Source organism: Artemia sp. Qi Xiang Cuo, chromosome 19, assembly GCF_049724085.1.
Source record: "Artemia sp. Qi Xiang Cuo chromosome 19, ASM4972408v1, whole genome shotgun sequence".
Classification (NCBI taxonomy): Eukaryota; Metazoa; Arthropoda; class Branchiopoda; order Anostraca; family Artemiidae; genus Artemia; species Artemia sp. Qi Xiang Cuo.
Genome location: NC_142812.1, coordinates 37301942 through 37314510, shown reverse-complemented (window position 1 = coordinate 37314510; position 12569 = coordinate 37301942). Strand labels below are relative to the sequence as shown.

The following is a 12569-nucleotide window of genomic DNA, read 5'->3' as shown; positions in this document are numbered from 1 at the left end:
TTTCAAAATTAAATACATTTCAAGCTTCTAGCTGCTTCCTTTTGTCATGTTTGACAACATTGATTGCCGAATTTTCTTTCCAGAATTGCAGCTAGCTCCAGTAAATCTGCACTCCAAACATTGGGAATGTGGTACTTTATGCTCAAATCGCTCGAACACTTCCAAAAACTCAATACAAAATACAAAAAACTTAAAATTCTACCAAATCCTGAGATACATCTCCCGATTTTCTCCCGAATCCTGAGAGCCATCTCCCGATTTTCTCCTGAAAATTGTCAAGATTCTACAGATTGTTTGAAAAGATAAGTGGAAACACTGCCCGGAGTAGGTTGTCAAAACGCACATCGTGTATCATCTTCTTTGCTCCTTGAAAATTCTTCTAAGGGAAGGAGTATATATCTTTGTACTTTAGATCTATCAAAAGCTTTTGATAGTGTATGTCATGGTCAGCATTTTTCTGCTCTTCGTGGTTGTGGTGTCAATCTTGCTTCTTGCTTCTATCAGTTATTTTGCTTCTTGAGTACTGGTACTCTAATTCTTTTCTTCGGCTGAAATCTGTGCCAGCTTCTATTATTAAATTGAAATGAGGTTTAAGGCAAGGTGGAGTTTAATCTCCGACCCTATTTAATTTATGTATTTTTACGTACTAAAGTTTTAATTTTTTAAATTAATTTTTTTTTATTTACCTACTAAAAGTGGTTTATGTAACATGGTTTCTTGTGTTGCCACTTCTTTTTAAGACATAGGTCTTTCTCTTAATGTAGATAAATGTAAATTTCTTTCTTTTAATAACATTTCTAGTACTTCCCCTCGCTGTAGTGGCTTTACTATCCTTCTCGTAGATTCTCTTCGATGGCTCGGTATTCCTTTTACTAATAGTCTTCCAAGCCTCCGCCAGTGCACAGTCTCATATTAATATGAAAATTAAATTAGGATAGGGCAAGATTGTTGCCACTAGATGTAAATATAATACACTCGCGTTGGCCAAGGTCTACTCAACTTTTTTGTGACCACTCAATTGTTTTTGTTTCTGGAATTTTTCTCCTTCTTAAGAAAAATGAGTTAAAAAGAATCCGGATTGATTATTTTAGATTTTGTAAATTTTTGTTGTTTCTTCCACCTTGAACCAAAAACCGGGTAATAATTAATAAATTTTTGTTCCTAATATTACTGAAAAACTGGAAGCACTACACAGAAAACTTTCAAATTCTGCTTGTATCCATTTCTCTCCGCACCATCACGTTATCAGGCTTTTTCAGTCGTAAGTTATTTTTCTTTTATTTGCTTAGTTGTTTTTCTCTGTTTGGTCACTCTACATTTCTTAGTATTGTAAAGAGTGAGTAAAATTCAAATAATGATAATAATAATGACAGCTTGTGTCAATATTTCTGCATATTACTGCTTTTTAGATTCTGCAAGTTGTGAGTTTTTTCTCTCTTCTTCTTTTCCCCCTCCTTTCATATTATTTCTTTTTTGTTTTAGTTTCTTTTAAATTTTATGTGTTACTCTGTAACTGGTTATCTTTGATTTCTATATTGATTTGTGTTGCATTTTATGTGTTTTTTCTCGTGATACTCCACGTATTGTACCTCGGTACAGTGTGGGTTATAAAAAAATAAATAATAATAATAATATATAGCTCTTTTTTTTTCTTTAGCAAATCAATGAGCCAAGGTCTTATATCTTTTGACAGAAAGCGATTTTAACAAAAACCGGAAGATTCTGAGACCTGACTATTATTTCTTATGCCGTTTTGTCTTAAACATTTTTTTTCTACTTTTATCAGAGGTCTAAGAACTTGGATGAAGTTGTCATCAAAATTCTCTCTTCAATGATCTATTTGGGAGAAAAATTTAAGCTTTACTAAGATCAATGAGATGCAAGATCCACTTTGGTGAAGTAAAACAATAATAATCCGAGCAGCAAAAAGTAGTATCTTGGATAGAGGATCTTAGCACTTTGATGAAACTAAAACGGGTCATATATGTAAATATCTATTTTTAAGATAAAATGGATCAAAGTAATATATATTTTTAACTAATAGCGTTTAAGTTTGGTTTAAATTAACTTAAGAGTAACCTAAAGTTGGTATTCAGCCTTGACTCGTAATATGAAATTATTTTGATATTTTTTTTGAAAATTCACACTATCGTTCAAACCTCTCAAAGCGCTGAATGAAAATCATTTTTTAATGCCCCTGAAGATTTCCACATCAGGATGTCCTGTAATGTACTCAAGGTAAAGTGCTGGGGTACTTACGTTTTGATAGGACTTGGTATCAAATAATATATTGTTATTTCTTGAGCAAAATCCAGAATTGGTTATGTGAGCTCAAAAGGTGCCTACAAACTGCCTGTAAAATGGTTGATTTTAGATTCTTGGGTGAGAGTTTGTTAAAATTTTGATGACGTCTCTTAAATTAATTGTATAGATGTTTAATAACGGAAAAAGAAGCCAAACTAGGTGCAAGTTGCCGTCAATCAACATATGGGAGGGAGCTGGGAGGTCAAACCCTCTCAAAGATGCTTTAACTGTTGACTTGCTTCATTGAACCTTGCGCGGGTATAAGTATATCTTAATATCTTAATAGGGGTGAATAATATCACATCCACAAATAGTACTACTACTACTACTACTACTGACAACTTACCTATCTGTTCTTTGTTTTTCCAATTTTAGTTCGTGATGCTTTTGCTGCAACTGATCGGTAAGAACTTCCAAATCTTTTGTTAGCTTATATTCAGCAGCAAACTGTTCTGACAGCAATACTAGGTCACGGGTTGCATCGTGAAGTGGTATGTCACTCAAGTATAAACCATGTCTAAAAAATTATAATTTAAGTTTGATTTCATTTTGTCTAAGTAGAAGCTAAAGTGGTTCACTCTTTTAAGCCGGTGAATGGTGTCATAAGATCGATGCTATCTGATTTCTTTACGGCTAGGGATTTCTGAATTATAGCTCCTTCCCCCACACAATATTTCTGCTACTTTCAATTATAACCATGATTTAATTATTGAATTTCTTACTTTAATTAATTTTAATTACTTTATATTCTAGCTTAAAAAAGCTCTAATTAAAAATAAAAACATAAAAGCTATTGGGTATTCGGCCTTCAGAGAGCACATGGATCAAGATTGTGGTGAAAATAAAAGATATCAAACCTTCCTGATCAACAAAACATACAGGAATTCTTTTTTTTCTAAGCCAAAAAAATATAATTTATAACTTATGTTAACTCAAAGAAATTAATAAGAAAAAAAGGGAGGCGGGTCTTAAGGTGGTATGTCAAACTAAGATTATATGGATATATTGTTCTTTGTCCAGCCAATTCCGTTTCTTATTTAAGGGTAGAGAGAAAAGTCTAACCTGTTTAAATCATCCAAATGCTTTACACTCGGTGAGCAAATAAAAAGATTGCTCTCTTGCTCTTGAACGTATATCATCTGCCCCTAAAAAAACGACAAGGTTAATCTGTATTTAGGAGTTTGTTCGACCTGCTGAACCTTTGAGAACTAATTTAAATACCACAAGATTCATAGATCCAACTAACTATTTAACCAAGTCTGCCTTCTATTCCTTTTGTTATTATTCACCACAAAAGCCTCTTAGTCTTATCAACTCAAACAATCAATAAAAAACTTTCACGGTACTCCGACATATTTTGGTCTGAAACTTACTTTAAAACATATTTAAGACCCAGGCCCTTGCTTATTAACAAACACAAAAACCGTTTTGGCTTGTTTTCTATGCAAAATTTTATCAATGAATAATATCGGATTATTCTTTGTTTGTGGTACAGACGTGGTCAAACTAATATCTTAATGCTCAGTCAAACCGTCTGTATGTAAGTTGCTCCGAACTGTTTGTAAGGAGCGACTCAGCTCAATAGTAATCAGAACTCAAAAAGAAAGGAATTTTAATATAACTAGATTTCAGAGGCAACGCTGTGGCGTTGCCTATAGTAAAGGCCATACGGCTCCAATGTTTTATTATTATTATTTATTATTTTTTTTCCCAGAGGCACTTCATATGGAAGGGGTTGTCGTAGAAACTTCAAAGGGGGATCATTCGATTGGAAATCGAGAGTTCTAGTGCCCTTGTAAATAGTCGAAAATGATTGGAGGGCAACTAGCCTTCCCCCCCAGCCCACCATTCCCCCAAACACCTCCAATCAAAATTTTGAGATAGCCTTTTTGTTCAGCATAGTTGATTTCCCAATAAAAAATATATTTTTGAGGAGGACACTCCCCCACAACCCTCAGGGCAATGTTTTTAAGTTATGCCCTGGGGGCATCTAAGGTTTTTATAGAAGGCGTTGTAGTAGAAACTTCAAAACAGGCTCAATCAATTGGAAATTAAAGGGCTAGTGCCCTTCTTAATAATCTAAAGTGATTGGAGTGTAACTAGCCCCCCCTCCCCCCCACGCCCATCATTTCCCCAAACATATCCAATCAAAATTTTGAGATAGCCATTTTGTTCAGCGTAGTTTATTTCCAGCTAGAAAATATTTTTTTGAGGAGGACACTCCCCACAACCCTCAGGGCAAGGGTTCTAAGTTATGCCCTGGGGGCATGTAAGGTTTTTACAGAAGGCGTTGTTGTAGAAACTTCACAACAGGCTCATTTGATTGGAAAATAAAGGGCTAGTGCCCTTTTTAATAGTCGAAAATGATTGGAGGGCAACTCCCCCCCCACTCCCATCATCCCCCAAATACATCCAATCAAAATTTTGAAATAGCCATTTTGTTCAGCATAGTTGATTTCCAGATAGAAAATATATTTTTGAGGAGGACACTCCCCCTAAACCCTCAGGGCAAGGGTTTTAAGTCATACCCTGGGGGCATGTAAGGTTTTTATAGAAGGCGTTGTCGTAGAAACTTCAAAAAACGCTCATTCGATTGGAAATTCAAAAAGCTAGTGCCCTTTTTAATAGTCGAAAGTCATCAAGACAGAATCATTTGATTGGAAATCGAGAGTTCTAGTGCCCGCTTTAATAGTCGAAAATGATTGGAGGGCAACTAGCCCCCCCACACCCATCATTCCCCCAAACACATCCAATAAAATTTTGAGATAGACAGTTTGTTCAGCGTAGTTGATTTCCAGATAGAAATTTTTTTTTGAAGAGGATACTCCCCCACAACCCTCAGGGCAAGGGTTTTAAGTTATGCCCTGGGGGCATATAAAGTTTTTATAGAAGGTGTTGTCGTAGAAACTATAAAACAAGCTCATTCGATTGGAAATTAAAGAGCTAGTTCCCTTTTTAATAGTCGAAAGTGATTAATGTGTAACTAGCTCCCCTCCCCCCCACGAAGGGGTTGTCGTAGAAACTTCAAAGGGGGATCATTCGAATGGAAATCGAGAGTTCTAGTGCCCTTTTTAATAGTCAAAAATGATTGAAGGGCAACTAGCCTCCCCCCCCCAGCCCACCATTCCCCCAAACACATCCAATCAAAATTTTGAGATGGCCATTTTGTTCAACGTAGTTGATTTCCAGATAGAAAATATATTTTTGAGGAGGACACTCCCCCACAACCCTCAGGGCAAGGGTTTTAAGTTATGCCCTGGGGGCATATAAGGTTTTTATAGAAGGCATTGTCGTAAAAACTTCAAAACAGGCTCAATCGATTGGAAATTAAACGGCTTGTGCCCTTTTTCAATATTCGAAAATGATTGGAGGGCAACTCCCCCCCCCCCACTCCCATCATTCCCCCAAACACATCCAATCAAAAGTTTGAGATAGCCATTTTGTTCAGCGTAGTTGATTTCCAGATAGAAAATATATTTTGAGGAGAATACTCCCCCACAACCCTCAGGGCAAGGGTTTTAAGTTATACCCTGGGGCATATTAGGTTTTTATAGAAGGCGTTGTCGTAGAAACTTCAAAACAGGCTCATTCGATTGGAAGTTAAAGAGCTAGTGCCCTTTTTAATAGTCGAGAATGATTGGAGGACAAATAGCCCCCCCCCCCCAACTCCAATCATTCCCCCAAAAACATTCAAATCAAAATTTTGAGATATCCATTTTGTTCAGCGTAGTTGATTTCCAGATAGAAAATATATTTTTGAGGAGGACGCTCCCCCACAGCCCTCAGGGCAAGCATTTTCAGTTAGGCCCTGGGGGCATATAAGGTTTTTTATAGAAGGCGTTCTCGTAGAAACTTCAAAACAGGCTCATTCAATTGGAAATTAAAGGGCTATTGCCCTTTTTAATATTTGAAAGTGATTGGAGTGCAAATTGCCCCCCCCTCTGACGCCAATCATTTCCCCAAACACATCCAATCAAAAGTTTGAGATGGCCATTTTGTTCAACGTAGTTGATTTCCAGATAGAAAATATATTTTTGAGGAGGATACTCCCCCACAACCCTCAGGGCAAGGGTTTTAAGTTATGCCCTGGGGGCATATAAGGTTTTTATAGAAGGCGTCGTCGTAGAAACTTCACAACAGGCTCATTCGATTGGAAATTAAAGGCTAGTGCCCTTTTTAATAGTCGAAAGTGATTGAAGTGTAACTAACCCCCTCCCCCCCCCCGTCGATCATTTCCCCAAACACATCCAATCAAAATTTTGTTCAGCTTAGTTAATTTCCAGATAAAAAATATATTTTTGAGGAGGATACTCCTCCACAACCCTCAGGGCAGGGGTTTTAAGTTATTCCCTGGGGGCATATAAGGTTTTTATAGAAGGTGTTGTCGTAGAAACTTCAAAACAGGCTCATTAGATTGGAAATTAAAGGGCTAGTGCCCTTTTTAATAGTCGAAAGTGATTGGAGTTTAACTAGCCCCCTCCCCCCGACGCCCATCATTTCCCCAAACACATCCAATCAAAATTTTGAGATAGCTTTTTTGTTCAGCGTAGTTGATTTCCAGATAGAAAATATGTTTTTGAGGAGGACACTCCCCCACAACCTTCAGGGCAAGAGTTTTAAGATATGACCTGGGGGCTTTTAAAGTTTTTATAGAAGGCGGTGTCTTAGAAACTTCAAAAAAGGCTCCTTCGATTGGAAATTCAAAGGGATAATGCCCTTTTTAACAGTCGAAAGTGATTGGAGTGTAACTAGACCCCCTCCCCCCCCACATGCCCATCATTTCCCCAAACACATCCAATCAAAATTTTCAGATAGCCATTTTGTTCAGCGTAGTTGATTTCTTTATAGAAATATATTTTTGAGATGGACACTCCCCCACAACCCTCAGGGCAAGGGTTTTAAGTTATGCCCTGGGGGCATATAAGGTTTTTAAAGAAGGCGTTGTCGTAGAAACTTCAAAACAGGCTCATAGGATTGGAAATTAAAGGGCTATTGCCCTTTTTAATAGTCCAAAATGATTGGAGGGCAACTAGCCCCCCCCCCACGCCCATCATTCCCCCAAACACATCCAATCAAAATTTTTAGATAGCCATTTTGTTCAGCGTAGTTGATTTCCATATAGAAAATATGTTTTTGAGGAGGACAATACCCAACAACCCTCAAGGTAAGGGTTTTAAGTTATGCCCTGGGGGCATATATATAAGGTTTTTATAGAAGGCGGTGTCGTAGAAACTTCAAAAAAGGCTCATTTGATTGAAAATTCCGAGGGCTAGGGCCCTTTTTAATATTCGAAAGTGATTTGAGGGCAACTAATCGCCCTCTCACGCCCACCTTTTCCCCAAACACATCCAATCAGAATTTTAAGACTGCCATTTTATTAAACGTAGTTTTAAGTTCTGGAAATTCGGTATTTGAGGATTACAACTCCCCCAAAGCCCTCAGGGCAAGGGTTGTAATTCAAGGATTTTCCGAATCCTTTATATTATTTCTTATTGAAGGATGCTCGTATAAACTTTAGAGAGGGCTTGTTTGATTGGAAATTGAAAGTTCTTGTTCACTTTTTAAGAGTCAAAAGAGATTGAAGGGCAACTAGCCCCTCCCCCTCTTCCACGCCCTCAATGCATCAGATAAAAATTTTGAGATAGACATTTTGTTAAAATAGTTCAAAGTACTGATAACAAAAACTCCGGTGTCGACACAGCCCACCAGGGTCCAGGGGTAGGCGATTTAAGTTATGCCCTGGGGTATAGCTTATTAAGGGGGGTTCATAACTTATGGGAAAGAGTTTTGTATGTGAAGAACACATAGGAAATCAATTATAATTATCCGATTATAAGGTTAAAATACATACTCTGTGATAGATACAAAATTGCTTTGGCACAAAAATTCCTATTAAGGTCAATTCCAAACAACCGTGATCCCTTTGTGTCAGCAAGTGAAATGGTCTAGACCACCTCTAGACTCTTATTGGAGCTTTTTTTAAATCCATTCATTGTTGTCAATCGCTGTCCGCAAGTTATGCAAGCTGTCTATTGTTCATATATAAGGTTTTTATCAAAGAGGTAATCGTATAGACTTTTATAAAAGCCTTATTCGATTTAAATTTAAAGTTCTACACCCATTTTTTAAAGTCAAGAATAATCGGACAGTACCCCCCCCCCCCCCATGCCAAAAAAAACTTGAAACTTTTTGCAATCAAAAATGAACAAAAATTAATTAAAAAAAAGTTTCCGAACAATAAGTTTTTCAAAGAAAAGTAAAGGCCATTTTAAACTTAACCTCAGGAGATACAAACACCTGTTAAAATTCAAACTCAAAACGACCAGAAATTACTATTAAAGAATAAATGAAACCCAAAACGAACAGAAATTAAATAAACAATCATGGCAAAAAACATACAACAAGTAATAATATAAATGAATGAATAGATCTTAAAGCGAGTAATGCTTAGATTGAATATGAAAATCTAGCTTAAAACGAAAACAAATATTTTGTTATTAAAGTATAAATGAAACTTAAAACGAACAGAAATTAAATAAACAATCAATGCGAACAAACATACAATATATATTAATGTAAATGAATAAATAAATCTTAAAACGAGTGAAACTTAAATTGAATATGCAAATCCAGTTTGAATCGAACAAAAATAACTACAAACAAGAGTTTGGGTATCGTCTCACTGCAGAAGCCTAAAACCTACTGCGTCATTGGCGTTTTACTGAAAATGAACTATATTACAAATGTTTTCTTTTGTACTTAATATTGAAAATAAATATTAAAATTACAGTAAAATTTTGAATTGATGAGCTTTTAGAAATTAATATCATTATGCCTCAAATATTCAGTTTAATTTATTAGTTCTTTTCAAGATTGGTCAAGACAAATATAGTTTCACTACAAGCAAAATTTGGATACTGCCCCCTTCTTTAAATGTAAAAAACTAAAGCCTTCTGCGTCATTGGTGCTTCACTGAAAACGAATTACTCGTATTTTACAAATTAATTATTTTCGAGTTCTTAAAGCATTGAAAATGAAAATAAAAATCACAGTGAAAAAAAAACTTGAACTGATTGATCTTTCAACAATTAATATCATTATATATCGAATATTCAATTTGATTTTGTTTATACTTTCCAATACTGTTCAAGACTCATAAAGTTTTGCCATTTTTTTTAACCGTGCCATTTTTTTAACTAATCGTGTTATTTTGTTATGAAAACATTCTATGGCTTCTAGGCATTTCTATTTGAGCGGAAAACTGCACCTCAAACTTTTTGGAACATGTATTTTCTTGCATGAAACACCAAAATATAATAAAATGTCAAGTTTCGGAGTTTTCCACCACTCGCAAGCAAGTGCCATTGGTATTTTTGAATCCGCATGGTCAATTTAGGGGGTGGAGGGTAGGCTAATTCTCGTAGTAGCCCCATTCCGTCGTGGTATGGTTCACATTTTCAACACCTGGCGTCCGGACTATCATATAATCTACCAAGCATACAACTACCCCAAATCAGTAACAATAAATAAATGAAACCCAAAACGAACAAAAATTAAAAGAAATATTAGAGTAACGAGCATAAATTAATGTGAGTAGGGTTCAAAACCCCTATACTTTCTAAAAGCCAGAAAATAATTTGTACTTTAGTGAAAAAAAATTCAAATGAGTTTACTGAAAAAAATGTGCATTGTCAATTTAATATACATATTCTGATATTTATTCCCTAAAATCTTAATTAATTCTTGATTTCTTAAAGTTACAAAAGTGAAAATATTTCAAAGAATTGTTTTCAGTAAAGCGCCAATGACGCAGTAGGTTTTAGGCTTCTGCAGTGAGACGATACCCAAACTCTTGTTTTTAGTTATTTTTATTCAATTCAAACTTGATTTGCATATTCAATTTAAGTTCCACTCGTTTTAAGATTTATTTATTCATTTACATTAATATATATTGTATGCTTTGTTCGCATTGATTGTTTATTTAATTTCTGTTCGTTTTAAGTTTCATTTATACTTTAATAGCAAAATATTTGTTTTCGTTTTAAGCTAAATTTTCATATTCAATCTAAGCATTACTCGCTTTAAGATCTATTCATTCATTTATTTTATTACTCGTTGTATATTTTTTGCTATGATTGTTTATTTAATTTTTGTTCGTTTTGGGTTTCATTTATTCTTTAATTGTAATTTCTGGTCGTTTTGAGTTTGAATTATAACAGGTACTCCTGAGGTTAAGTTTAAAATGGACTTTACTTTTGTTTGAAAAACTTATTTTTCGGAAAGTTTTTTTTTAATTAATACATCAAAAGAAGCAGCTTATTATGCTTATTACAAATATACAAGATTCATCAAGTTTTATGTAACCCATCAAAAGTTATGAGCCTGATAAAATTTGTCTTCTTTTTGAAATGGGCAGGAAACACCTCCTAAAATTCAAGAAATTTTAACGAAAATCGCGTCATCATGTTCAGCGTACCAGAGAACCCTATTGTAGAATTATCAAGCCATTATATAGAAAAATGTGAAATTTTGCTGTTTTTGCGAGAAGACAGTTCATGGATCAGTGTTTGTTTGTTTGTTTTTTGTTTTTCCAGGGGTGATTGTGTTTTAATAATAGTCTTAAAAAATCGGGAGAGGGTGCATTCAAACTGAAATTAAAAGTGTTAGTGTCCTTTTTAAGTGACTAAAGAGATTGGAGGGCAGCTGCTCCCCTTCCTACGTCCTTTTCCCCCAAAGTTATCAGATAAAAACTTTGAACAGCCATTTTGTTCACAACAGTTGAAAGATCAAATAACTATGTCTTTAATTGTAAAATGACCCCCCCCCCCACAGTCCACGGGGAGGGGCCTGTAAATTATAAAATTTGCCCATGTTTTGCGTGTAGTCTTTGTTTCTTGGTACGTATCCCGACCGTTTTGGGGGGGGGGGGGGTGAACTTAAGGTAGATTTATATAGGAATAATCTTCCCTGGGGAAGGATTTTTCTTAAGGGGGGGGGGGAGAATTTTCCTGGGGAAATATTTCCCCAGGAAATATAAAATTTCCTGGGGAACACTGGGGGGATTTGACAGAATTACTATACGAAATTCTTTTTTATGGTCTTACATTCTCTTTGCCAAATTTTAAATCTAGAGATCTTCCGGGGGAATTATCCGGGAATATTTCCACGTGTTTTGATTTCTGGGAAATAATTTCCACGGAAGGGAGTATTTCTGGAGTTGGAGTGACAGAGAAACCAATTAGAGACTAAAGTCTTATTCAAATGAAAGAATGCTAAGAATATTTTTTCAGGCTGAATCGTCCGCAAGCAATTTCACAGAGAGGAAGTCTTTTCAGTGAGGTTGGAACTGTCTGGAGGGACTTTAAGGGGGTGCGACTTGCATTGGATGACATTTTCGCGGAGGAGTTTTCTGAGAGGAGGGGGGCTTATTCATGGAGGGTGACCCAGATTTACCGGCATTATTTGAAAAACGATCAAAAATTATTCTGTATATGAGGGCTTGCCCGTTCCTCACTCCTCGCTCTTTACGCTAAAGTAGCAAAGCTCTTTAAAAATACTTTCTATTTAAATTCAATAGCCCTTATGTTTTAAGTTTAATGTTGCTCTTTACTTCAAGGCGGAAAGATTGTTCTTTATATTTAATTTCTGGCCATCATTCCAATCATGCCAGGAAATCTATCCCTGTATAATTCCCTCTGGAATCTTTCTTCCCCATATAAGATTATCCACTCAGAAAGTACCCCCCCCCTTAAAGGGGGGAAGAATAACGAAAAAAGTAGATAATACACTACATACACGAGTTCATAAAACATAAAACTTCACAAGAGCAGAATAACCAAAGAAAAGAAAAACATTCAAGATAAAAAAAACTATTTATGACAAGACAGAGCAAGACTTAATACAGCGGACCAGGATTTAATGGAACATCATTTAATAATTTGGACTTTCATATTTGAGATGTTTGAATATTACCTGTTCATGAATCTAACGACTTTAAATTAGGCCTACTATTGACCCAAAAATTAAAAAAAATTCGTGAAAAATTCAATTTTTTTCAGATTGTGTGGCTAAGCTTAGGCAACGAATAGGTACTATTTGAAATATAAAGATGGCTTTAAACGATTGTTTGCCAGTTATATCAAGCAATTTTATGGTCCTATGCCAATTTTAAATTCTTGGTCAACCTTCTTAAGACCATAGGCGGGTGTGCCTTGTTTGCCTCTTTTTGAATTCATGATCAGCATGCCTAAGACTCTAGGCAGGCA

General features: G+C 35.5%; 1 protein-coding gene across 1 annotated transcript in view; it reads right to left on the bottom strand.

The window, feature by feature from the left end:
- LOC148940800 (guanylate cyclase soluble subunit beta-1-like) overlaps positions 1-12569 on the bottom strand; it is a 56038-nt gene that overhangs the window by 20988 nt on the left and 22481 nt on the right. The window contains exons 4-5 of the mRNA XM_089105078.1: positions 3367-3449; positions 2651-2821 (exon numbers count right to left, since the gene is read on the bottom strand). Coding sequence (XP_088961204.1) covers positions 2651-2821; positions 3367-3449 — 254 coding nt within the window. The remainder of the gene's footprint in view (positions 1-2650; positions 2822-3366; positions 3450-12569) is intronic.